General features: G+C 45.9%; 1 protein-coding gene across 4 annotated transcripts; it reads right to left on the reverse strand.

Annotated features, from left to right (window-relative positions):
* Positions 1–62: 62 nt before the first annotated feature.
* LOC129334689 (C-type lectin domain family 5 member A-like) lies at positions 63–19,150 on the reverse strand. 4 transcript variants are annotated; one of them, XM_054986942.1, is made up of 7 exons: positions 19,074–19,150; positions 17,009–17,097; positions 11,888–11,944; positions 5,674–5,745; positions 4,945–5,087; positions 1,584–1,693; positions 63–332 (listed from the first exon to the last, which is right to left on the reverse strand). In XM_054986942.1, the coding sequence occupies exons 2-7, from the start codon at positions 17,085–17,087 to the stop codon at positions 215–217; spliced, it is 579 nt and encodes a 192-aa protein (XP_054842917.1). In that variant the 5' UTR covers positions 17,088–17,097; positions 19,074–19,150; the 3' UTR covers positions 63–214. The 4 variants fall into 4 exon arrangements, with proteins under 4 accessions (XP_054842917.1, XP_054842918.1, XP_054842919.1 ...); XM_054986943.1 differs by having other exon boundaries at positions 19,029–19,077; XM_054986944.1 differs by lacking the exon at positions 11,888–11,944.
* Positions 19,151–27,945: the final 8,795 nt, after the last annotated feature.

Consider the following 27,945-nt stretch of genomic DNA (forward strand, 5'->3'; position numbering starts at 1 on the left):
TCTAGGCAGATAGAACTTGGAGCAGGGATCTTTCTTGTATTATATCTTATGATATAATACAATGTGTTTATTGATGACATATAAATAACAACAGCAGCAGCAACAACAATAATAATATGGACAATATCACAAGAAGATGTCCTCTTTTTAATATTCAAGAACAAATGGCCATGCCGCTTCTGCTGTTCCGTTGGTGCTTTGGACTTCTGCTAGATTACCCATTCCTCTTTTCACAGATCCAGTGGCTTCTCTGGTGACATGATGTTGGACTCACTTCTCCTCCTCTGAGTGTTGCACAGTCTATGTCCACCTTGTTTGGCTTCATAGTAAATCTACATGAAAGGTGACAACAGAACCATTAAGAAGGTCACGCTTGGCTGCTGTGAATGACCTAAGCTAAGTCAACAGCTAGTTTTGCTAGAGAGAAACTTCAATGAAGGATGCCTTGCCCTCCAAAATGGCATCCTACCAAGACCCTTTGCCTGTCACCCACCCCTCTGTTTTGCCTTTCACGGTGGTGACTGGGAGGACCAGATAGCACTACTTATTGGGTTGGACTTGGCCTCCAGTTACTGACCTCTAAGTTAAGATCTCCATGGAATATTTATGAGGCACTTCTGGTTACACTGGGATGGTGTCATGTGGAATTTTGGCTCATCTTGGCCCTTTTCAGTCACTACAGTTTTGGCAATCCCACTGTGTGCGAGGGGTCAGCATTTTGTGTACATAGAGCAACATGAATATTTTTGAGCTGTGGTGTACATAACTGGAAAATTAGATCTTTGAGGGTATGTTTTTGCATGTGCTGATACTGGAAAATATGAGCCATGCCCTATTCACACAAAATGGCAATGGGGGCTTCTCTACATTTATAATTGGGCAGGAGAGGGAATTTCAGCAGGTCTTCTGCTATAGCATACCATATAGTTTGGAGGGATAATAATAGTAATTGCACTTATATATATATATATATATCTTCTACAAAGTTTAGTGCCCCACTCAGAGCAGGTAACAAAGGCAGTGTTGTTATTATCCGCACCATACAGTTGGGGAGCTGGGCTGAAAGAAACGGCTGACCCAAGTCCACCTACTGAGCTCATGGGATTCGAACCAGCTGAGTGCTGATTCACTTAACCACTATGCTACAGCGGCTCTCTTTCCAGAGCATCACAGCAACACAGGACATCACATTTTCAAACCCCCATTTTCTCCTGCTGCTGCGCCAGGCAGCCACAGGGGTCCAGAGGCAGGAGGTGGGGGGGGGGGTCTTCTGCCCTAGAGGGAAATCTGGTCCCCCTTTTTCTGCTTTCATCTTTGAAATGTTGAAGGGTATGCTATATCTTTAAGAGGCATGTGGAAATGGAATTTGGGCAGGGGCAGCTTGTCCGGCACCAGTAAGACGCGGCACCCCCTGACATTTTCTCTCCTGGCCCCTCTTCCTTGACATCTGGCTAGGCAACACAGCAGGAGATATTCCAGCACTATGCCCTGCAGAAGAGCTCTGTTGTGCCCATCTGGACAGAGACTAAATGCTGTATGCAGTTGAGCAGTGCTAAGAAGGATGAAAGAGAGATGAAACGTACAGGTTCCCCTTGGTTTCGGTGCCATCGAGCCAAAGCCATTTATTGCCTTCTACTGAATATTCTAATCCAATGAAATAATCAGCAGCCCTTGTTTTATTACGAAGAAATTCCTAGCAAGAAAAAGAAGAAAAAGTAGACAATTAGGCATAGAGGAATTAATACTAAAACTCAAGGTCATCCTTGGAAACTGGTCATAGATGCACAGGAGTTAGCCGTGTTAGTCTGTGGTAGCAAAATCAAAAAGAGTCCAGTAGCACCTTTAAGACTTACCAATTTTATTGTAGCATAAGCTTTCAAGAATCAAGTTCTCTTCATTAGATGCATGATACATCTGACAAAGAGAACTTGATTCTCGAAAGCTTATGCTACAATAAAATTGGTTAGTCTTAAAGGTGCTACTGGACTCTTTTTGATCTTGGAAACTGGGTGGCAGTAGATTCAAGATGGACACATGGAAATATTGGGTTGGCTCCAAAGCCCTTTTGGTGTAGTGGTGGTGAAGAGCGGCAGAACTCTAATCTGGAGAGCCGGGTTCGATTCCCCACTCCTCCACTTGAAGCCAGCTGGGTGACCTGGGGTCAGCCACAGCTCTCTCAGAGCTCTCTCGGCCCCACCCAACTCACAGGGTGTTTGTTGTTGTGGGGATAATAATAACACACTTTGTAAACCGCTCTGAGTGGGCATTAAGTTGTCCTGAAGGGCGGTATATAAATTGAGGAAAAACCCCTCCTCGGCTTGATTTCCTATAAAGCGGGTAAGTCCTTGTGAAGAAAAAACACTACGTTCAAGATGGTATGAGAAGCCCTTTTTTGAGAGTCAGTTCAGAGGCTTCATTTCTGAGAGAAATTCTCCCCCATGAGAGGCCTCTTTGTCTCTCACTTGCAGCGAGCGGCTTGCGCTTCTCCGCTTCTGTCCTTGAGATAAGATAAACTGTTCTCGCTAGTGTCAAATTGAGCCTCCGTAGCTGAACTTCTTTGTGTGAGTTAATTGGCAATCAAATTTGCACCTGTGGATTTGGGTCGTGTGCCAAGAGCGGCAGACTTGACATGAGTCCCTTTTGCACTAGACACCTATTTCTCAGGTGATGTTGGCAAGCTGTGACCGGATTGGCTGTCAGGCCTGAGCCAACTCGGGCCTCAACAAGCATAAATTGGCTACTAAAAACATGGAGTCTGAGCTTGCAGTGGGTGTCAGCAACAGACAACTGCCCCTTGCCCCTTTGTTCGGCTTTTGGCGCGTTTAGTGAGGGGGACATTGAGGCTCCCACCTTTGAGGCGGCTGCTTGGCTTTGTGACTTCTTGATCGGAGACTTGGATTGTGACATCTGTGAAACCAACTTGCTTTGCCTCCTAAGGAATTACTGTGGTATGCAGAGCTAACAGCTATAGGGGGTTTTGTTGTTGTTGTTCTGTTCTCACACTATGGACGTTTCCACACAGCTTACCTGCTTGCGTTATGTCCCGGCAGATCGCGCAAAACACATGGAAGATCACGTTTTTTCGCACGAGATTTGCACAACGTCACGTAACCTTGCACATAACCTTGCACTCTGATTAATAAACAATTGTATTTTTACCCTGTGTGGGTTATTGTGATTCTGAAGCCTCAAAGCTATAAAATCTTTGTTGAACTCACCCTGTGTGTGCGAGAACCACCTACCATAACAGTACTTTGTGTTGAGACCTCTGCTTGCAAACTAACCCCTGCAAGGCAGACCTCTGCTCGGTTAGTTCCCGAACAGGCTCTGGAGGTTTGCTCCCTGACCCCTCAGCCTTGGGGTAGATAGGGGAGCTGGTGGCAGTCTACCTAGGCAGGAGGGGGACTTTCTCCTTCTGCCCGTTTTGTAACTTGTGTGCTGTCCGAAAAGGGCCTCCCAGGCAGCCTGTGTCCCTTCCCTTTGGCTGGGCCGGGGCCGAGGGGCTTGGAACCCGTGACAGTCCTCTTTAAAGCGGTTTTAAGGGTGGCTGATAGGGTGGCGTAGGCAGTTCTGAAAAGATGGCTGCCTAGCTCCCTCTTCTCTCTCTTTCTCACCATCATTCCTTGTGCCATCAGGTGAGAGAGAAGACGGGTTCCACGCCTCTTGTCATCAACGTGCCTCGTGTCGCGTGACATGGAAATGGACACCTTTGCTAAATCTAATGGTGAGAACCGACCAGCTAAGAAGCGCAATCAGAGACGCAGAGGTAGCTTTACGAGTTTTTCAGACGCATCGCTGTTAGCTAGCAATAGAAAAGTTCCTTTGTTTTCACATCAGTTGCCTGAATGAGTGTGCTTTACGGTCAGCAATACTCTTTGTAACTTTGTTATCAGCTACAGATATTTTTTCCAGGCCTGTGTCTGGAGTCACCCGTGGCACGTGGCCACAGCCTCACGGAACCCAGAGACTGAAACGTCTCACGAGTTAAATGAACAGGTGCCTAAGGGGGCTGGTGTGGCTGTTTTTGGTACTCAGAAATAGGAGTGGGGGGGGGCTGGTTTGTACAACCAACCCTGCATTGCCTTCTTCTCTTGACACACAACATAAGGAGAGCCTTGCGGGATCAGACGAGCAGTCCAGCTAGACCTGCATCCTGTTTCACAGGGCAGCTAATCAATTGCCCTGGAGGACCAATCACCACACAGGGCATAGATAACAATAACAACATTCAATTTATACATCGCCTTTCAGGTCATCTTAAAGCCCACTCAAAGCGGTTTACAACGTGTATTGTTCTTATCCTCACATAATAACATGAGTGGAGGCTGAGAGAGCTCTGAGAGAGCTGTGACTGACCCCAGGTCACCCAGCTGGCTTCACGCGGAGGAGTGGGGAATCAAACCTGGCTCTCCAGATTGGAGTCCTGCTGCTCTGAACCACGACACCAAACTGGCTCCTTCCCCTGATGCGGCCTCCCAGCAATGGTATTCAGAGGTTTGCTGCACATTTTTATGATGTTTCCCCCTTACTAACCATGGCTAGTAGCCATCGATGGACCTCTCCTCTACTAATCTGCTTAACGCTCTTTTAAAGCCATCTGTGCTCCTGGCCATCAATATGTCCAGTGGCAGAGAATCCCACAGTTGAATGACTCCTTTGGTAAGCCACCCATCTTGGGTTATAAGCGGCGCTCTGCGTATTTGTTTGTATTTTCAAATATTTGGAGAAGGTGGCCCTGCTTAGTTCCAGGGGCCAAATGTGATCTGGATTAATATACTAGCCTCGCAATACGGCCTTCATTTTCAACTTGCTGCAAGGGTTTAAATTTGTTGTGAGGGTGACGCTCTGCTCGGCTCATAAAAAAACCCTAAATGGGCTTTTCAGAGGCCTTCAAAAGCACGTGCCTCCCCAAGGCGCAGTCCCTCCTTGTCAAAGGCCTCTTACCATTTCTTTTCTGTCCTTGATGATCACTAGGTCGGAGCTGTGGTCCAAGCATTCCATTCGGCTGGCGCTCCATTCGAGCATCTCTTCAGAAAAGCCGTAACTTTTCTCTCCATAACTTTCCCACCTTAGCTGTTGAACCTGAACTGCAGCAGGATACAGGCAGAGGGAGGCGTGCTTAAGAAGGAAATTCCAAGGTTGCAGAGAAGTGCCTAGCCTAGCCTGGTTGTGTCAGAGCTCCGGAGAAGGAGGGTCAGCCACAGTCCGTACTTGGATGGGAAGGCGGGGGGGTGGGGGGTGGGATTCCTGTGCAGCCGAAGGCAACCGCAAACAACCTCTACTTTTTCCTTCCCTTGAAATCCTCGCATGGGGTTGCCGTGAGTTGGTTGCAACCTGATAGCACACAGACACACACAGACACACACACACTTGCTTCGTCCAGACACAATCATGTAGTAGAAATGTCCTCAAGCACTCCAAACCATGCTAAAATCCCCTTTCCATAGAAAACGACATGGCAGAAAGAAGGGTTCTGGGCTAGCTTTTTCCCCTCAGGTGCTAGTTTTCTGTGTGTAAGGATTTTTTTCCATGGAGGACCATTCAATCCTATGAGTTTCTTATCTGCACTCTGAAATAGTACACCTCCGATACAAATTTACTAGTACTGGGTTTAAAACTCAGTCAGTATTTGGTATTCTATACTTCAAGTGTGACTAAACGGTGTGGAGTTACCTCTGGCTGTAGTTGTGACTTCCGAGGGATGGGCAGTGGGTCTCTGAGGCAGGCTTTGAGTGGTCTGTAGAACTGAAAATTAATATATTGATTGGTCTCACATTCATTTTGAAAAACTTCGCTGTAGCTGTACAATGAGAAGAAATGGCTGATCAAATCTGTTTGGTTTTCTTTAGGGCTGTGCATAATGTTCTTATTTCTGTTTGTATGCTGAAGATAACCTCTTAGCTGGTTATCTTATACAAAAAATATTAAGTGACTATTCACCTTTTTCCCAATCATGTCAGTTCCTGCTTCTGTTTTATATTGACAGCTGATTTTCCCCTTTCCTGAATCATTCACATAGGTGATCCCAGCCAATCAGGGATCATGCAGTATATGGGATGATGTCACAAGGCTACACAACCAATCAAAACTAGCTCTGTGATGGCGACATTCAGGGCAACTGAGGGCAATTAGAACATTTTCTGGATTATACTTTGGGGATTATTTGCATGGAGGAACCTAGCAAGTTTAGGATCATAATGGATGGCCCAGACTAGCCCAATGTCCTCAGGTCTCTGAAGCTGAGCAGGGTCAGTCTTGGTTACTACTGGGGTGAGAGAGCGCCAAAGAAGCAGGCAATGCCACACCACCTCTGGTCACGCCTTGTCTTGAAAACCCCACGAGGGGTTGCCAGAAGGCAGCTGTGACTTGGTGGTACTTTCCACCACTGAAGGGTTGTAGCTGCAGCTACAAAAGAACCTCATGGATTTGCAAATGAGCTCAGCTGAAGGGGAGAGCAAAGACGTGTAAGGAAATTAGTACTCTTCTTCCTCAAAATGGGTAAAAAAATCATCAGAAGGGTGTTGGAATAGGCGACTCAGCCTGCCTTTGGACACTGAGGGGTGCTGTATGTCTCTTTGAATGTAATGTATAAGTCTAGCAATCTGCCACTCTCTTGTCTAAGGTGGGAACGCCTCCTGACTCCTCCTCTCTTGCCTCTGTGCTTCTTGGGAGATTTCACACCTTCCCTCATGCTCTTCCAAGAGAAAGATGTAAAGCCACCATGCTCCTCATGGAGCCCTTCTCTTTGTCCACAAACCCTGCACCTACAGCCTCGCTGCCTATATTTTCAGGCCGTGGTATTAGCTTAGTGAATGTAACTCTATAGATAGGTTCTTTCCCTTGATATTACCAGAAGATATTGCTATGGAGAAATCTGCTACAATAAACTGTAAGTTCTATCTTTCTATGAATTTTGTCTGAGGATTAATTAATGCACGTTTGTGAGGGTTTAAACGCTTCTGACTAAATTACTCTGCTATATGTTACTCTGCTAAGTTACTAAACTAAAATATATAAAATACCATAAATCTCTAACAGGGTTATGGGCCCAGTCTTGAATAAGTTCCTCAGGGCCAAAGAAAAGCCCATAGCTGAATCTAGAAGTAAAGAGTTTCAAACTGCAAAGTTTTTTCCTTGACTGCTGGTCTAACAGCCAGGCAGAACAAAAGGACTCAATTAGCACGTGAATGCCCTCACAGGCAACCTCACGAGGAACAAAGAAAGAAATTAGGTGAAAAGTCTAACAGCTTTTTCCCTACCCTCAAGCGTGCACAGAAAAAGCAGAGAAACCTCCTTTTTTTAAAACGTTTTGGCTAATTTGAGCCAGGAAACTAAAAGTTAAAGAGGGAAAAGTAAAGTTTTCTAGAGAAATATTTTGAAATTTCTTGAAAATGTCAGACCAGTTACTACAAATTGATTTATTCAGACAGCTATTTTTGACTATAATGGAAGATAATAGAGATGTGAATGCTCATATTGAATCTTTGTTGAATCAAATAGATAAACTAGCTACTGTTGGTCAGATTCTAGATGAAGATTTGAAAATTGCTCTGGTTTTAAGCTCACTACCAAAGAGTTATTCCAGTTTAGCAAAGTCTCTTACTGAAAAAAGGGCTACATTGGAGGAAGTGCTAGATCAGATACGATCACAGTACAATGAACAGAGACCTTATCCTCAAGAAAAGAAATGCAAGACTGACTCATGTTACATGGTCAGAGAGGTCAGACCCAGAGGGGCAGGACCTAGGCAAATTGATTACTGGCAAAGAGCCAATCCTAGAGAAAGGCAGACTCCTCCCTTCTGCCACAAATGCAATAAGCCCGGTCACCTCCAGAGGGAGTGTTTTAGCAACAGGAGCTACAGCCACAAGGGCAGAAACAATTATGCTGCTGCGAGCAGGAAGCCACAGGCAGAGAGAAACAGAGAAGATTTTTCAAAAGCAAGAGCTAGTAATTTTAGAGGTTTTCCTCAAACAAGGGCTGATAGTAATTATCATGTGTCTCATATTGCTCGAATAAATGATAGCCCACAGTGCCCTTGGGTCCTCGACAGTGGCGCCTCAGCGCATATGGTTTCAGATATTAATCTGTTTTATGAATTAGATACCAGTGCATCTAAGAACGTTATGATGGCTAACGGGACAAATGTGAAAATTGCTGGGAAAGGCTCTATTATGCTTCATAGCAATAATGATTTCTCTAAAAAGATAATTAAAGTAGAAGAAGTTTTATACATTCCTGATTTAAAGGCAAACCTACTAAGCGTACCTGTACTATCACAAAAAGGATTTTCTATACACTTTGAGAATAACAAATGTACAGTTTCTTGCGAAGGAGAGATATATTCCACAGGTAGTCTCAGAAATGGAGTCTTTGAACTGGACTGCCAAGGAGAAAAGGCCTACAAGGCAACAACAGCTACCACAAAAGGAGAACCAATCGAACTATGGCATAGAAGATTTGCACATCGCGATATGCAAGCCATAAAGGAGCTGCAGTCTAAGGACTTGGTAACAGGTATTAATATAAGTGCATGTGGCAATGATGATGAATTATGTGTTTGTTGTATAAAGGGAAAGGCAACTCGACCTTCAATTCCCAAACAAAGCCAAAGGTGCTCAAGGCAACCACTTGAACTAATCCATACTGATTTATGTGGTCCTATTAAACCAGCATCAACAGGAAATAACCTTTATATATTGTCTTTCATTGATGACTTCTCGAGATATACAGTGTGCTATTTGCTGAAAGAAAAATCGCAGACTGAGCAGAAACTGCGTGATTATGTTTCCATGGTGTCTAACAAGTTCAACAGGAAACCTCAAGCCTTTCAAAGCGACAATGGCGGTGAGTACGTTTCCCATGCCACACAGAGATTTCTCAGGGAAAATGGAATCCAACATAGATTCACTGTTCCCTATAACCCCGAACAGAATGGGGTCGCCGAGCGCAAAAATCGTTCTATCATGAATATGGTCAGATGTATGTTAATAGATTCAGGACTTCCCTACAGACACTGGGGAGAAGCGGCCATGACTGCAATCTACTTACAAAACAGATTGCCCACTAAAGCTACAAACAAAACTCCTTATGAGTTATGGCATAATAGGAAGCCAAGCATAGAACATCTTAGAGTATTTGGATGCAAAGCATATGCGCATATACCAGAGGAAAAGAGATCTAAACTAGAACCCAGAGCCTTAGAAGGCATCTTTGTAGGATATGCTCCAGGATGTAAGGGATATAGGATTTTTAACCCAGAAACTAACAGTGTTACTACAAGCAGAGTTGTGCAATTTGATGAGCGACAAAGGAGCAAACAGAATGCTGCTACACGTGACCCTTTAGAGGGAGAGAATGATGACAGCCAGCTGCTGCTGTATCGGCCAGATGACATCGCTACGCAAATGCGACCAGATATCCAACCCGGTGATGAGGCAATGGGTGCAGCCACTGAGCAGATGCAACCAGAAGCCCGACCAGGTGAGAGAATAAAGGTGGAAATTCCCAGGCCAGTAGATGTGCCTGAGGAGCCAGAGCCCGCTGCGGAGGCAGAGGTGACTCAGGACCTTAGGCGCTCTCAGCGCGTCAACAGAGGAGTTCCAGCCGAGAGACTGACCTACCTCGCAAGGTCGTCGCCACCACAAGAACCAACTTCATGGGCCGAAGTTCAACAAATGCCTGAACCAGAAGCAAAGAAATGGAAGGAAGCAGCACAAGAGGAAATAGATGCTCTACACAAGAACAAAACATGGAGTCTCACAAAACTACCTAAGGGTAAGAATGTTATTGGATGTAAATGGGTTTTTAAAGCTAAGAAAAATGAGAATGGTGCAGTTGAGAGATACAAAGCTAGATTAGTAGCCAAAGGATATTCTCAGATTTATGGAACTGATTATGATCAAACTTTTGCACCAGTTGTAAAATATTCCACAATCAGGATGCTTTTAAGCATAGCAGCTTCTAGAAACATGCAAACAGAACACCTGGATATAAAGACTGCATTTTTACATGGCGAAATTGAGGAAGAATTATATATGAGTCAACCTCCAGGGTTCATAGATGAACAGAATAAACACTTAGTATGCAAACTTCAGAAAGGACTTTATGGTCTTAAGCAAGCTGCCAAATCTTGGAATGATAAACTGACCAAAATGTTACTTGATCTAGATTTTAAACGAGGCAAAGCTGACCTCTGTCTTTACAGTAGATACAAGAATGAGAGATGGACTTTTATTTTGTCTTATGTTGATGATCTTATCCTTTGTTATGAAAATTCAAGTGATTGTGCTGAAATTATATCTCATCTAAACAAGGAAGTTGAAGTGAAACGCTTGGGCAATGCTAATTTTTATTTGGGGATCCAGATCGAGAGAGAACCAGATGGCAGTTACCTTCTCAGCCAAAGACAAAAGATACTAGAACTACTGGAAAGTTTTGGACTGGAAAATGCCAATCCAATGCCTACACCAATGGAAGTAGGTTTTCTAAAAGAAAAGGAACCAAATGAGCCTCTACCAGAGAACAACGGGTACAGAACTGCCATAGGCAAGCTTCTTTACCTAGCAATGACAACAAGACCTGACATTGCAACAGCTGTAGGTATTCTATCCAGGAGGGTAAGTAAACCCACTGTGAATGATTGGACCGGAGTAAAAAGAGTAATGAGATATTTAAAGGGTACTGCAGATTCTAAACTAAGGCTGCCAGCTAGTAAAAATCCCACACTATTGGGATACGCTGATGCAGATTGGGCTAAAGATAATTCAGATTGGAAATCCACTACTGGTTATGTGTTTTTCTATGGGAATGGACCTGTAACTTGGGCCAGTCGTAAACAAGAAATTGTGGCCCTTTCATCCACTGAAGCAGAACTTGTGTCAGCTTCAGAAGCATGCAAAGATTTACAAATGCTTTTAATGTTACTTAAAGATTTTGGCATTACAGAACCTTTACCAGTTAACATGCTAGAAGATAACCAGAGTTGTATAGCCCTTTCTCTTTTAGAAGGAAATACTCCGCGCACAAGACATATTGGGACACGACAGCAGTTCGTGAAGGAACTTCAAGCACAAGGAATTGTGAAGCTGCACTACTGTCCCACTGAAGAAATGACAGCGGACATCTTTACCAAGCCGCTGCCCAGAGACAAGTACCAAGGTCTACGAAGTGACCTGAACGTTGTGAATGCTGACGACACTCTGAGTCGAGAGGGAGTGTTGGAATAGGCGACTCAGCCTGCCTTTGGACACTGGGGGGTGCTGCATGCCTCTTTGAATGTAATGTATAAGTCTAGCAATCTGCCACTCTCTTGTCTAAGGTGGGAACGCCTCCTGACTCCTCCTCTCTTGCCTCTGTGCTTCTTGGGAGATTTCACACCTTCCCTCATGCTCTTCCGAGAGAAAGATGTAAAGCCACCATGCTCCTCATGGAGCCCTTCTCTTTGTCCACAAACCCTGCACCTACAGCCTCGCTGCCTATATTTTCAGGCCGTGGTATTAGCTTAGTGAATGTAACTCTATAGATAGGTTCTTTCCCTTGATATTACCAGAAGATATTGCTATGGAGAAATCTGCTACAATAAACTGTAAGTTCTATCTTTCTATGAATTTTGTCTGAGGATTAATTAATGCACGTTTGTGAGGGTTTAAACGCTTCTGACTAAATTACTCTGCTATATGTTACTCTGCTAAGTTACTAAACTAAAATATATAAAATACCATAAATCTCTAACAAAGGGAAGGTATTGTCAACACTTGAGAAATTTTACCAAAAATTGTGAGTGGTTTCAGTGGAGTCCTAAATAATATCATTTCCTTTTAGAAGAAACAAACATGAATGGCTTGCTCAGCCTGGAAGATCTCGGATATTCCCGCCGCACTGATACCTGTGCAATTCTCCTCAGGAGCAAAACTGAAGTTCCCTCCAGGGAATATCTGTGGAACTGAAAAGAGGAACAATGACATCAGCTCCTGACATTGACAAGCAGTCCCAAATACTGCCGCTAAAATACAATTCGCAGCAGTGATGCCCCAGTCCCCTTGTTCATATGCGGTCGTCATCTGAGACAGCTGGGCCAGTTTTTTTGACTTAGGCTCGAACTAGACGAGACTTCACAGCTCTTAGACTCAAACAGGCAATCAGAGAGGAAGGAATTTAGCTCTTCTTCTCTCTCAGACGGTGTTGCCCCCCTGATCCAAGCCTGTGCATGTGTACGTGTGTGGGGTGCATAATGTGCAAAGTGTCTCCTATAAGCGCAGGGCCAGACTATACCACTGGGGCAATTCTTTGGGACCAATCTGTCTAGTCCATACCTAATAACAGGACTCCAGTTGAGAAGGGAAAATGGGATGGAGCAGGGCTTTTTTTCAGCTGGAATGTGGTGGAATGGCGTTCTGGAACTTCTTGAAAATGGTCAAAAGGCTGGTGGCCCTGCCCCCTGATCTCCAGACAGAGGGGAGTTGAGATTGCCCTCTGCACCTCTCTGTCTGGAGATCAGGGGGCAGGGCCACCAGCCATGTGACCATTTTCTCCAAGGGCAACCCACTGAGTTCCACCACCTCTTTCCCCAGAAAAAAAGCCCTGGGATGGAGAACCTTGAAATGATCTTTATTCCCCTGATGAGATACAGAGCTAGAAAACTGAACTTCAAGGGTATCCAATACAATAAGACAAACCGAGCCATGCTACACTTGGTTGTTGCTGAAGTGAGGGTTGAATGGGGAATATAATGGGGAATAAAGGGAAGAATGAAAACAGACACTGCCTCATTGTGAAAAGATGAGTCTGTTGTACTGAAGTCCAGACCAGGGGAGGAGAATCTGGTCTAGGAATTCCCAAAGCGAGGGGAAAATCTGAAACCACTAGCAAAGTGCAAGAGATGCAGTAAAGAGGGTGAAATGAGCCAGTCTAGGAGGGAGGCTTGAGTGCAGAACCAGCCACAAAGCGGGAGCGCCTTCAGAGGCTTGATTTATGAGTTTGGGAGGGTGAGGGGCAAGAAGAGGCACACGTATGGGGAAATGGAAGCAGGGTGCAGCAGGCCAGCTCTGGGGTGGTGACAAGTTACTGGAACGGCAGACCAGATCAGGCCAGCCCAACGAAGGTTGAGCATGGGGGAGAGGGGCTAGGTCCCCCACTAAGGCAAGTGACCTCCTAGCCCAGGCCCACCATTCCCCTCTACGGCTTGACAGGCCAGCAGGGGGGAATGGGGGCGCTCTCGGGAGTTGCACCAATGCACAATATCACTTCAAGTGCAAAAGTGGAAATGATGTCGTTGTGTGGGGGCAAGCACTCTAGGGTTTACCCAGAACTCTGTGGTTTACCGTACTAACTATAGGCAAGACTAGTTTTTATCCTAGATATGCCATTAAGGGGGAGGCACCTTATATCTACAGACTGTTCTGTCCAGTAATAAATTTGTGTGTGTGTATAATGCTCTTAAATAACATTCAATTTATACACCGCCCTTCAGGACAACTTATCACTCACTCAGAGCAGTTTGCAAAGTACGTTTATTATTATCCCCACAACAATCACCCTGTGAAGTGGGTGGGGCTGAGGGAGCTTCAAGAAGCTGTGACAGACCCAAGGTCACCCAGCTGGCTTCAAGCAAAGGAGCAGGGAAGCAAAACTGGCTCTCCAGATTAGAGTCCCGCTGCTCTTAATCACTACACCAAACTGGCTCTTTTACTTTTTTAAATTTTTTTATATAACTACAAAGTTTAGAGTGAATCCTAGAATGTCACCCCAACATGATGATACCACTTCTGGTTTTGCACTGTCGTCGTCGCTCCCATCGTAGCTGGCAGTCCTCGCTGAGCAGCAGTGGGGTGTCATTCCCTGGTCTTGGGACAGAATTAAGGGCCGTTTCCACATGTCTGGAAACACGTGTGCAAACAGCCATTACTGTAGGCCGTATAGTGAGCGTAAGCAGCCTAGTCAGCGCTGCGAAGCATGTGAATGTGTGCTGATGAGGCAATAAACGGACGTGGATCCTGCTGACTTTAGCACAGGAAATAAGAGTCCTTTTCTTGAGGAACTTCATTCGAGATAGGAAGGAAAAGAGGCTGGAGTCCGGTCTAATCTCTCTAAGCTAGGATGCTGGTGGATGCAAGAAGCAAGTCCTGCATCCTCCATAGTGTCAAGATGGAGAGAAAGCCTGTGTGTGGAAGAGAGCAAGGGAGAAGGCTGAAGGGAGGAAGTTCCCCAAGAGCAGGGCTCATTTCGAGGGGGAACGCACAGGGACGCAGTTCCGGCAGTTCCCCAAAGAGGTCACAGGACAGGTGGCCCTGCCCACCTGACTCTCGGCCATTTTGGGTCCGTTTCGGCCTGGACTGGGGCCAAAAGGGCCTGGATCGGGCCTCTGATGGGTGGTGGATCACTCTCCTGCTCATCAGTGGCCCGATCCTGACTATTTTGGGCCCCTTTTCATCCATTTTCAGCCCCGTTTTGCTATTTTGGGCCCAATTTCAGTCCTGAATGGCCAGGATTGGGTCCAAAACAGCCAAAATAGGTGATGTCAGGGGGTGTGGAATATGCAAATCAGTTATGCTAACGACACACTTCTGGCGATGGCGGGGGGCGTGACATATGCTAATGAGTTATGCTAATGAGTTATGCTAATAAGTTCCTCCAGCTCTTTTTCTACTAAATGACCCCTGCCCAAGAGTAGCAACCTACCCATCAAAGGGACAGCAGCAGGAGATCAGAAAGGTGGGATGAGCGTGTCTCGACATTTCTGTCTCTCTAGCACCTCCCTCTCTGTGACCTGAGACAAGGAACCGTGTAAAAGTCCTTCACTTCTTACACCGAGGAGGGTTTTTTATAAGTAAGTGTCACAGTGTGGAAAAGATGTTGGCAGGTCATTTATATCTACATATGGATTGGTGCATATGCAAAGGATCCTCCTCAGGATACAGTGAAGCCTCCCGCCATTAGCATTCCACACCCTGGGAAACTCTCACAGGATGACTCAGCCCAAACCCACCCCTCCTGAGTAGATATAAATGACCTGCCAACATCTTCTCCACACTATGACACTGAGAGATCTCCGTCTTTTGGTGCTACACCTCTGAAGATGCCAGCCACAGCTGCTGGCGAAACGTCAGGAACTACAATGCCAAGACCACGGCAATACAGCCCGGAAAACCCACAACAACCATCAAACTCAGAGATCTCAATTTTAAATTAACAGTGGGGAAAAAAACATTTGAAAGCCACCTCTCTGAGACCACATGCCAACTGTTAGTGATCATCAAAAGCACTCTTGCACAGTTTTGGGGACTTATGAAGGGCGAGTGCCTTTTCCACTATAGGCAGAGGTGTTGGAAGGGGGATAGAATTTTGGGAGGCTGAAAGAACTGGGCAAACCACATGTTGAGGAGAGAGCCGGAAAAAACATGTCAGGGGGCCTGTGATGGCTCTCAGCAGGGTTACCAGTTTGCCTACCGCAATGGACTGCCTCCTTCCCTGGCACTCTGGTGTCTGCCCTCTCGCAAACAAACAATGGGAGGAGGACGAGAGGGGATGTTGGCAGTCGACACCACAGCGTCACTTCTGGGTACCCACCTAGCATGGCTTGGGTGATGCTTTAGAAATTCCCCTAATCGATATAGTTTTTGTTAGGGAATTTCTATGACCCGTATTCTAAAATACCTATGTATGAGCATAGGGAGCCAGTTTGGTGTAGTGGTTAAGAGCGCAGGACTCTAATCTGGAGAGCCGGGTTTGATTCCCCACTCCTCCGCCTGAAGACAGCTGGGTGACCTTGGGCTAGTCACGGCTCTCTGGAGCTCTCTCAGCCCCTCCCATCTCACAGGGTGTTTGTTGTTGTGGGGATAATAATGACATACTTTGTAAACCGCTCTGAGTGGGCATTAAGTTGTCCTGAAGGGCGGTATATAAATCAAATATTATTATTAGACACCCAAGATATTCCTTTATGGTTCCAGACATGGAGCATGCTTATATTACAGAGAGCGTTTACTATCTTGTCCATCAGGCCTGTTATGGGGCCATGTCTCCTGAAGAATTTGATTCTGAAGAGTTTTATCTCTTCTGTAAACAAGTAACTTTGGAAAGTATTTAAGATTCTCTCTACTACGGCTGATCTTTATGCTTGTGTCGGAACATGGCACTGCATCTGGGTTTTATGTCAATAAAACTCATTAATTCTTTATGGATCACAGTTTCTTGGTATCTTGATCATTCATGGGTGATAGCGGTTGGGAAACATAATCTGAACGCAGAGTACCTTTAAGAAATTTTTCCTTAACACTTTTTACCATGGAGATTTGGGGAAATTCCTAGACTGCTGCCGACCCTGGGAGGGACCCAACCATCTTCTGTGTATCCTTCCACCAATTTAAGTTGTTTTTTCCAACTTCAATGGTTCTTCTCCCATCAGAAGAGCCACTTAAGTTGGAGAAAGTGTCCTTAGACTGGAGGAAGATTGCAAACTGGAAGTGAAAAGAAAGGTGGGGTATAAATATTTTAATTAATAAGTAAAAGAGTAACCTTTACTCTGGAGCGGTGGGAGAGGGGTGGGATACCCCCCCCCGTGATGCCTCTGCTGGGGGCTCCCCCTGAGGAGTGAAATCACAGCATCGCGCCATCATTCTGCCCCCCCCCCCGCCTCAGCCACCAGCCAATGGCAACCTTAGCTCTCCGTGGGCTGGTACAAAGAAGACGGAAGTGACGGAGGTGAAGTACTTTAAGCACTTGTGGGAGGCAGTGTATGAAAGCAATGCTGCGGCATCGTTACTGTTTTGTCTGCAGTCTTACACAGAGGAGATACTAAAAACGGGCCAGCTTGTAAGCCAGCAGCACCAGAATTCTTCAGTTGCTGCTCTCTGGTATCCATTTCTCAGCCATGGGGAAGAAACCAATATGTCCAAACCAGAAAGGGCAACAACATGTGGATTTTTTGTTTGTTTAGAAAAGGGGAGTCTTGGTAAAAATAGGGCAAAGATCACAATAACGTTGCAACCAAATTCTAAGCAATACTCACCAAAAGCAAGAAAGAGGGACGTCCCTGTAAGTTTGACCAATACGACGATGAGCCCAGGGGCTGCACATCGCCAGCCCATATTGACCGATCTGAAAGAGTTCAAGGGAGGGCCATGAGCAGAGGCTCTTACAGGGGAAGTTCCCCCTGGGCCTCTGCAGAGAACTGCAGAGAAAAATTTCAAGAAGCAAAAGTATTTTGAGCTCTAGCACTTATCTGCCCTGATCGAGCAGAGAGAGACATGCATGAAAGCAAGCTTCCAGGTACATATTCCTCGACCGATGGCCGTGCACGATCCCCTCGTCCGCTCAGATAGGTGGGGCCAGACTCACAAAATCATTCCAGTCAGCTGTCTGGAAGGGGAATGCTTGAATCCCTTTCTCCACTACCACCATGTCCTCACTTTCTTGCCCAACAGGGGGAGGAGGATTTTAGCTTCTTCTGTTTTTAATTAACTTATACATATAAAAGGATAACATCTTAATGTAATTTACATAATGTTGGTGCTGCGTTATTGAAGGAAAAAATAGTTCTGTGCAGGAACTGAGAAACGAAGTCCGCTTCTGTTGAAGCAACGCTGAGAAATTCCTTCCCATTCTTAGATGAAGCTTTTCCGTCAGTCTGGCCGCTTTGGCTTGATCGGCGAGAACAGGAGGATTTTTTCAGCGCTTTGCTCAACTTATCTTAACAGATTTGTTCTCAAGATCTTAATATTAGCCTGAACACTAATCGAAAAATAATACAGCAAGACAAATTACAGTTCTGATGGTAATCAAATTTGTTAACCCAGTTGCTTGAATGAAGCTTTTTGTCTCTACCTCCAGATGCGGCAGAAGTCGGTCTGTATTGTGAAACATTACCAAAATTTAAACTCGTTTGTCTTAATCTTATTTAGCCTTGCTGGGGCAAAATCCCAACCAAACAATATTTTGTACTGGTCTTCTCTTAACAAATAGCTAAAAGATGAGAGTTTACCGATCTTGCATAGACTGCAACACATACTGGAGATGTGCATTCAGAGATTTCTGATCCAAAATATTCCCCTAAATTCCCTGTTCAGTTTCAGATCAAAACTAACTGAAAAATTGCAATGTCAATGTCATTCCAAGGTCTAATCTTTGTGCTTTCAATAAATAAAACTTCACACTGAAGAATACAGTTTAGAGAGAGCGCCTCTCTTGCTTAACAATTCCGTAATAGCCCCATTTAGATTAGACACAATGAAAACTAACAAGATTGAAACATGTCTGTGTTTGTAGCTATTTATTCATTTTCCTGCTAGTATTTTCCATTCTTAGAAATGAACAATTCTCCAGTTTGTCTGAACCTAAAAATGTTGTTATTCTCTCACTCCCTGCTGCTGCCTTGTCCAGTGTTAAAAATGCATTCCTGAAGTGATAACCCTGGTGCTGAGAGAGGCTTAGACTCTCTTTTTGGCAGGTGGAAGGGGATAATTCTTTCTTGCACTGCATCTCCGTCCTCGTTCTATAATCAAAACATAAGTCAGGGGATTCCAGCAGGCTTTTGTGAGCTACGGGTAGCTTGCCATAAGCTCTATCATCAGAAGGGCAGAACTGCCGGGCGAGAGAACTGAGAAAGATGCAGCTCGCCCTTCCCCACCCCCTCCGTTGAGGTCCTGACTTACTTTTTGAAGAACCGTAATACTGATAAATAAATGTAGGTCGCACTTTAAGAAACAACACTACATTTCTAAAAAGTGGTCTCAGGCGTAAGGCTGGAGTGCGAGTGTATTCCGCGCCCTCACAGCTCTCGTTCAAACCTTAAATCTGCATAAGCTTGTGAGGGTTACTCAGGAAAACGAACTTTGCACATGGCTAGAAACTCTCGCCCATGACCTCTCAGAGCTGAGACCTAGCATTACAAAAAGGGGTTCCTGAGCCCTGGGTCAAAATTAAGCCCTGCTTGCGAGCATAATCAGATTTCATAGTACTACACTTCCAAAATTATCTGTTTATTCAATAGACCATCTGTCCATACTTCTTTTAAAAAAAAAGGTAATTACTTATCAGGAGGACTCTCTGCAGAAGACAACACTCCGCTTGATTACCTTTCTCTGCTGATATCCCGAGGTCCACCCTTCTATTTTCTGCTGTGAAAAAAGGACCTGGCTTTCTCTCGCACTCAGCAGACAGTGGCTTGTGTCTCAACCGCTGATGGAACTTCTCCTTTCCGCCCCCCTCTGTGTCAAAGTGTTGGCTGTGCGTGTTCCACAACACTCATGAAAGTTCATTGAAACTAGTCTCATGAAAACCAGTTCCGTGTCCAGTTTGCACATTGGTAGAGCTAAATGTAAACATAGGGAAGGACGCAACTCCTCCCTCCCTTCCTGGGAAGCAAAAAGGTTGCACGAAGCAGGCCACAGGGGTTTACCCCAACTGGAGATCTGCTGCTTACTTCCCAAAGGCTCATCAGAATTTGTTAAAACAAGCCATGGTGTAAACAAGCCATGGTTTACTGGGATATCTAAATGCAGCCTCAGTCTCAACCTTCAAAGGACAACGCAAAGTGAAAACCGGCTGCAAACAGAGGTGGCTGTAGAGCTCCTGTGTCAAGCGTGGGCAGAGTATCTACATAACAACAGTCATGCCAACTGATTAAAAAGTAAAGTAAGTTTAATTGGGAACTAACTTACTTGCTAGTAAAGTGGAAAGACAGACTTCTAGTTGTCTAGCTGACTGAAGAGTGTCTCTACACAAGACTTCCGACACACGTTCATCAAGGGCCAGGAGATGCAATGTTAGCAAGGAAGGGTAGTTTCAAAAGACAGAGACGGTGGAGATCGCTCTGGAGGGGACAGAGCCCTCTGCAATCTCTGGCGTGCTGGACTGTCTCCCCTTCTGGAGCCTTTGCCCTGCCAAGGCTAGGTTTATTCAAAGTTTTAAGCAGCAAGGACAGCAGGGCAAAGGCTCCAGAAGGGGAGACAGTCCAGCACGCCAGAGATTGCAGAGGGCTCTGTGAGTGAAACCGTCCCCTCCAGAGCGATCTCCGCCATTTCTGTCTTTTGAAACTACACTTCCTGGCTAACATTGCATCTCCTGGCCCTTGACGAACACATGCCCAGGCGTCTCGTGTAGAGAGAGACTGAGAGAGAGAGAGAGGTCCTGAGAAGCAGCAGGATATTGCCCTGAGAGTACCAATCTGGAGACCAGGAAATGACTCTCAGTAGGAAGAGAGGTGCTGCTGCCCTCTCGCTCCTGTCGGACTAGCCCTTGCTGGCCCCTGCAGGGGCTTCTTCTCTTTCTCTTGGTACGCCAGACGTGGCTCCTTCCAATATCAAGGGAGGCAACCAGTGTTCAAACCCAAGCAAGCACTCTCTGGATTTTTTGAACAGAGCGAACGCCACAGTGCAGCAGGTGTGAATTATCTGCTTTGCCAGAGTGATGCAGCAGAAATCCTCTTCCTTGCTATAAAAAAGGAAGCCGCTTTTTTGCAGCCCGATGTCCACATGTAGAGGAAATGGGTTTTTTAAACCTCGGATTTGATAACCTGTTTTCTGGCCCTGCTTTTGCCGTAGCTCTGGAGAAGTGGTTACTGTGACTCAATGGTTTTTTTCTTGTTATTTCCTTCTCCAGCCCTGTGAGGTTGCTAATACGTTTAGGGAAACAGCAGTGGGCTGGAGAACGCGGCGGAGTCCTCCTCTGCAGCGCTGTCTCTCTGCTTGAGTCACTTCTCTTTCCAGGGGTTCCATGGGGCTTAGGAGGCAACTTTCACACAATTTTAAGAAATGACTTTTTTTTTCCTTTTCAACTTTTTAACAATTAATAAAATCCCACTTTTTTAAAAAAAAATTAACTCTTAAGTGCAACCGTAAAGAAGACTCCAAATCAACAATGTCCTTGAAAAGGCACACAGTTCAACATTTAAGAAGTGGTGAGTCAAATTCAAAGCAACTGTAGCCCAGGCTTCTGTCCTCTTCCTGGGGAATTACAGCCCTGCAAAAATAATACAATCCCAGTAACACCAACCAAACACAATACACAAACACCGCTTTAAATCATATTTTACACACAACGTTTGATTACCTTATTCAAGGTGATCAGAGCTTATAATTTATTCAGCTCCCCAGCAAACAGCCTCCTCCTCTGCAGCCTGCCTCTCGCTTCTGGCTCCACCCCACTGGGCTAAACCACTTAACCTCACGGGGGTCACGCCGGCATCGCCACTGCCCCCAGGTGGGGGCCAGCGGGGAAAGGGCAGCTACTCTCCCAATACCCCTATTTTTCCTGAGTGAAATAAATAGTGGGGCGAGAGGAAGGACATTCAAATTGAAAAAATAGCACATTCCCTCGGAGCCACCTCCAGAATCAAATTCACGGATCCACGTGGCTTTGGGGGGGTAAAGAAAGCCACGGCTGACATCGAGGAAGACATCTACAAGTTCTGTTCCAGTAGTAAGTTATTCTGCTCATTGGAATTTAATTGGAATTAAATATATTTACCTACTGTTTTATTCCAGTTGCTAAAATTTCTCAACCATAGTTCAAGAGAGAAACTATCAACGCAATAAATTATTCAAAACCTAAATTAGATATGTTTCTTCTTTGAAGAATCTCCTTTACAGCGTCAGAAAACTTACAGTAATTGGAATAAGTTCATTAGCAACTGGGGGCCAAGCTACAAGTGACGAATGACACTTGAACGGCAAGTGGATTGAGTGGAGTGCAAGTGAACAGGGAGAAATACACTTGCCATTCAGGTGTCATTTGTCACTTGTAGCTTGGCCCTCAGGCTTTATTCCTGGGTCCAATTCCCCCTAACAGCACTATTGCTTATAGAATCACAGGGTTGGAAGGGACCTCTAGGGTCGTCTCGTCCAACCCCCTGCAAAACGCAGGGAATTCCCAAATACCTCCCCTGTAAACACACATCCAGTGACCCTTACTCCAAACCCAGAAGATGGCAAAACTCCATCAGGATCCCTAGTCAAACTGGCCTGTGGAAAATTGCTACCTGATCCCAAGGTGGCGATTGGCATTACCCTGGGCATGTAAGAATGGCATTACCCTGGGCATGTAAGAATGGCCACGAGAACTAAGCACAGATGTAACCCTTCCTGCCCTCCCTCTCATGATCTGCCCAGGTTCACAGAATCAGCATTGCTGTCAGGTGGCCACCTAGCCTCTGCTTAAAAACCTCCAGAGAAGGAGCGCTCACCACCTCCCGAGGAAGCCTGTTCCACTGAGGGACTGCTCTGTCAGGAAGTTCTTCCTAATGTTTAGCTGAAAGCTCTTTTGATTTAATTTCAAGCCATTGGTTCTGGTCTGACCTTCTGGGGCAGTGGAAAACAACTCTGTGCCATCCTCTATATGACAGCCCTTCAAGTACTTGAAGAGGGCTATCCTATCGCCTCTCAGTCGTCTCCTCTCCAGCTAAACATTCCGAGCTCCTTCAACCTTTCCTCAGGGGACTTGGTCTCCAGACCCCTCCCCATATTCGCTGCCCTCCTCTGGACACATTCCAGCTTGTCTGTATCCTTCTTAAATTGTGGTGCCAAAACTGATTACAATATCTAGGTGAGGTCTAACCAGAGCAGAGTAGAGCAATACCATCATTTCGCGTGACCTGAACACTATTTTAATGATTTTTTAAAAAATTATTATTGATCTTATGTGTTTGTGATTTTAATGTATTTTTTAATGTTGTTAGCTGCCCTGAGCCCATCTGTGGGGAGGGCGGGGTATAAATCGAATAAAATAAATAAATAATAAATACTAAGCTTCTGTTGATACAGCCCAAAACCGCATTTGCCTTTTTAGCTACCACATCACATTGCTAACTCATGTTCAGCATACGGTCTACTAAGACCCCTAGATCCTTTTCGTATGTACTACTGCCAAGACAAGTCTCCCCATCCTATAATTATGCGATTGATTTTTCTTTCCTAAATGCAGAACGTTGCATTTATCTCTGTTGGAATTCATTTTGTTTCTTTTAGCCCAGTTTTTCAGCCTGTAAAGATCATCCTGTATCCTGACTCTGGCCGTTTCCACACGGCTTACCTTCCCTCGGAATGACCCAGAACATGGCGCAAAAAACTTGGAAGATCACGTTTATTTGCGTGACGTCGCATGATGTCGCACAAATCTCGTGCGAGAAAATGCGATCTTCCGCGGTTTTGGCACGATGTTCTGGGTCGTTCCAAGGGAAGGTAAGCTGTGTGGAAATGGCCTCTGTCTTCTACCATATTTGCTACCCCTCCCAATTTAGTATCATCTGCAAATTTAATAAGCATTCCCTCTATTCCTTCATCCAAGTCATTTATAAAAATGTTGAACAGAACAGGTCCCAGGACTGATCCCTGAGGAACTCCACCTGTCACCGTTCTCCAAGAGGATGATAAACCTTTAACTAGCACTCTTTGGATGTGATCTGTCAACCAGTTACAGATCCACCTAACAGTAACAGGATCCAAACTACATTTTACCAACTTGTCAACAAGAATATCATGTGGAACCTTATAAAAATTCTTACTGAAATAGAGATGAATTATGTCTACAGCATTCCCCTGATCCAGCAAGGTATTATAATAACAACATTCGATTTATATACCACCCTTCAGGACAACTTAATACCCACTCAGAGTGGTTTACAAAGTATGTCACTATTATCCCCACAACAACAAACACCCTGTGAGGTGGGTGGGGCTGAGAGAGCTGTGACTGGCCCAAGGTCACCCAGCTGGCTTCAAGTGGAGGAGTGGAGGAATCAAACCCAGCCCTCCAGATTAGAGTCCTTAACCACTTCACCAAACTGGTGTAACTTTCTCAAAAAAAGAGCAAAATCAAAAAGATCCTGCATCTGATGAAGAGAACTTGATTCTTGAAAGCTTATGCTACAATAAAGTTGGTTAGTCTTAAAGGTGCTACTGGACTCTTTTTGATTTTGCTACTACAGACTAGCACGGCTAACTCCTCTGGATCAAAAAAAGAGGTTAGTCTGACATGACTTGTTCTTGAGAAACCCATGCTGGCTCTTAGTAATCACAGCCATCCTTTCTAAATGCTCAAGGACTGACTGTTTGATGATTTGTTCAAAGAACTTTTCCAGGCATAGACGTCAAGCAGACGAGTCAATAGTTACCGGGATCCTCCTTTTTCCCCTTCTTGAAGATGGGGACAGCGTTTGCCTGCCTCCAATCTTCTGGCACTTCGCCTGTCCTCCAAGCGTGTGTCAACTTTATCGAGGTGGTTTGCCATCACCTGCCTCTGCAGAGCAACCCTGGTCTTCCTTAGTAGTCTCCCATCTAAGTACTAACCAGAACCGGCCCTTCAAAGCGTCTCAGGTCTGCCATCATCATCAGGCTATTTCATGCTGCCTAAACTCCCAACAACACAATTGTTGTGCCAAAAACTGCACAGAATTTCCAAAACATGCCCAGAAGTCTGTTACTTTCCTAGTCATCTCATTGCTCCACAGACTACCCAACTGCGCTGGTTGAGTTAGTGCCATGCTGAAGCCACTGTCACAGGCAGCAGTGCAAGATAGAAGGTGCCCAGTTTCCACTGACACCCACAAAATTGATCCTCACGCCTGGGTTGAAAAAGACGGCAACCAAGCAAGTTTCTCCTTCCCCAGGTGGTTTGCTGTCTGTGGGACTTTGCTATCATAAAAATTATAACCAGCAGCCACTTAATCAAGAAAAGGTTCCTAAGATATCCACAAGATTTCCAGAAAGGCTTGGCTCCTCCACCTCTCGTGCTACATCTATACATGGGCCCTTTTCACACTACTTGCCTGCTCCCGGAACGTTGTGAAATATTGTGCAAAAAACGCGGAAGATAGCGTCTTCTCAAGAGAGTTTTGCGTGATCTTGCCTGCTCCCGGAACATTGCGAAACATCACGCAAAAAACGTGGAAGATAGCGTCTTCTCGCAAGAGTTTTGTGTGATCTTGCCTGCTCCCAGAACGTTGCAAAACATCGTGCAAAAAACGTGGAAGATAGCGTCTTCTCACGAGAGTTTTGTGCGATGTCGCACAAATGGACTATCATATAGTCCATTTATATCATTTCAGACAAAACCAGATTTTTTTTCTTTCAGATCAGGCAGGATCAGGCGGGGGAGACATTACAAGTTTGTACTGGGCGCAGAAGAATGATGCCTGAATCCTGAGAGCCAGTTTGGTGTAGTGGTTAAGAATGGCAGGACTCTAATCTGGAGAATCGGATTGGATTCCCCACTCCTCCACTTGAAGTCAGCTGGGTGACCCTGGGTCACACAGCTCTCTCAGAGCTCTCTCAGCCCCACCCACCTCACAGGGTGATTGCTGTGGGGATAACAATAGCATACTTTGTAAATTGCTCTGAGTGGGCATTAAGTTATCCAGAAGGGCAGTATATAAATGAAAAGTTGTTATTATATACATTATTCCTAATTTTACAACAACAAAAACAAAAACATTGGGCTCCAGTGAATTCAGCATGTCCTGCTCTGGGGACAAAAGGAAAGAGGAGATCCAAGTGTTTGGATCCTGAAAAGGGCAGTCTGTCGTGTGATGAAAGGTACCCTTGAACTGCCCAGCATGAGTTTTACTCCAAAGATCATATGCAAAAAATGTACACAAAAGCAATTCAGTACAGCAAATGAGCGCACACAGCTTGCAAATCAGTACTAACATGCAAAGTGTGTTTTTATTTTTAATTTCTAGTTTAAATCTCTTCACTTTTAAAGAAGTAGAAACTGAGAGAGTAGGATCATTTTTTCCAGGCCACTTCCTTTGGGATAAGTCCTTCGGGGACTCTCATGCGTGTCCTGAAAGAAAAGAATATATTTAAAGGACTTTGCTGGGCCCGTCAGTGTCCTAGCCGTAAAAAAACCTATTGCAGAAAGTGATCTCTGCACAGAAACTAGAGAAAATGGAGGCAGGGCAGGAACCCTCTCCTGCTATTTGTCTTCTCAAATGAAAGGCACAGCGGGGGGGGGGGGGGGACTGTAAAAGTGGCTGCAGCAGCAGCGGCACAAGGATGGCCGGGGAGGGGTTGTTTTTCCTCCCCAAATGGTCCTCAAAGCTGCTTTTCCTGGGGAGTATGGTATGGCAGTGGGACCCGGCCTAAGGTGAGAAGGGCACGGAGATATGGGATGGCTCGGTGCCCTTCTGCCCTGCATCCCATCCTGAGACACGCTGGTAGAGGAGCCAGGACAATAAGCCCCCCTTGGACACTGAAGTTGTGCGATGCCAGGTCCATATACAATAAAACTGCAACACTGCAAGATTTCTTTGCAGTGAGTGACATGGGCCTGGTATGCATGACCGAATCCTGGGTGAGGGAGGGCAAAATGGTCGCCTTGGGAGAACTGACACCCCCCCCCCCGGGTATTCGGTCTTCCATCAGTCTCGAATGGGAGGCAGGGGGGCGGAGAGAAGTGGCAATCCTTACTCAAGGGTCTTTCTCCTTCAGACCGCTCCCCACCCCTAAGATCTCTGCCATTGATTGTGTAGGCCTAGTGTGGGGCACCAAGGAGAGTTTGGCTATCGGTTTGGTGTACCCTGTCACGCCTGCTGGAGGGGGTGGCGGGGTGGGCCTTGGAGTGCCCCAGGCTGATGGAGCTGGGTGATTTCAATGTCCACGTCGATGGTGCTACCTCTGTGCAGGCTGCGGACCAGGTGTCTTCGATGGCAGCACTGGGAGTCTCCCAATTTGTGTCAGCCTCTACACATAAAGCGGGCCACATGCTAGATTTGATCTTCGGGATGGGGACCTATGTGGTTCTGGAAGCAGTAGAACTGGTGCTATGGTCAGACCACTCGGTCCTGAAGGCTCGGTTGGCTATCCTGCCCCCCCCGCCCCCGCAAGGGTGGTGAGCTGATTTATGCTCGCCCGCAGTGACTTATGGATCCAATTGGTTTTCAGAATGCTCTGCGGGATCTGATGCTCCCTGGCGGTTCGTTGGATGAGATGTTGGAGGACTGGCAGGTCCGGCTCTCCGAAGCCATCGACAAAATCCCCCCCGGCCCCCTCTTTGCCCTCGCACCCAATGGGCTCCCTGGTACACAGAGGAGCTATGACGGAAGAAGTGGGAGCTAAGACGGCTTGAGCGAGTGTGGGGGCGATCTCGAGGCGAAGAGGCAAGATCATCTTATAGGAGCTTATGAAATCCTATGTGGTGGCAGTGAAGGCTGTGAAGAAGGAATTTTACACAGCTTCTATCGTGTCAGCCAGCTCACGCCCAGCAAAATTGTTTAACATGGTCCGGTCAATGGTTTCCCTATTGGAGGGAGACGGTCAAATTTTGAAATCGGATATTAGCTTTGAGGCTTTGGGGAGCTTTTTTGCTGGTAAAATATTGTCCCTCCACCACTATTGGCCAGCCACAATTGATAGTATGTGAACTAGAGACCGCTTGGCCGTCTTCTGGGCCAATATTTGATCATTTCAGCCCACTCTCCGGGGATGAGATTGACAGGACCCTGCAAGCGGTGAGACCCACCATGTGCCCCCTCGACCTGTGCCCATCGTGGCTAGTGAAGGCCAGTGCTGATGGGCTACGGGTTTCCTCGGAGGCCAGCGTTAACATGTCCTTGGGCTCCATGGTTTTTCTTAGGGCATTAAAGGAAGCTGTGGTGAGGCCTCTCTTGAAGAAACCATCTTTGGACCCCACTGTTACCGCCCACTGTTACCGCCCAGTCTCGAACCTCCCGTTTTTGGGTAAGGTGATTGAGCAGGCAGTGGTGGAACAGCTGCAGGTGTTCCTGAAGGATACCTCAGCCCTAGAGCCCTTCCGGCCCAGCTTCCCCCCGGGACATGGGATGGAGACGTTGGTGGTCACCCTCACAGACAATCTTCACAGGCATCTGGATCGAGGTGGCCCAGCGCTGAGGATATTATTGGATCTCTCAGCAGTGTCTGATATGGTCGACTACGATCTTCTGACTCACTGCCTTGCCAATGTGGGGATATGAGGGACTGCCTTGCAGTGGCT

The sequence above is a fragment of the Eublepharis macularius genome, chromosome 8, assembly GCF_028583425.1.
Source record: "Eublepharis macularius isolate TG4126 chromosome 8, MPM_Emac_v1.0, whole genome shotgun sequence".
In the NCBI taxonomy this organism is placed as follows: Eukaryota; Metazoa; Chordata; class Lepidosauria; order Squamata; family Eublepharidae; genus Eublepharis; species Eublepharis macularius.

Bases quoted from the DNA above. Each gene is read 5' to 3' on its own strand.
- LOC129334689 (XM_054986942.1), bottom strand. From the start codon at position 17,087: ATGGGCTGGCGATGTGCAGCCCCTGGGCTCATCGTCGTATTGGTCAAA. The intron at 5,746-11,887 runs GTATCAGTGCGG...ATTAATTTTCAG, and splicing joins TCCTGAGGAGAATTGCACAG to TTCTACAGACCACTCAAAGC. The intron at 5,088-5,673 runs GTAACTCCACAC...ATCCTGCTGCAG, and splicing joins AGTCACAACTACAGCCAGAG to TTCAGGTTCAACAGCTAAGG.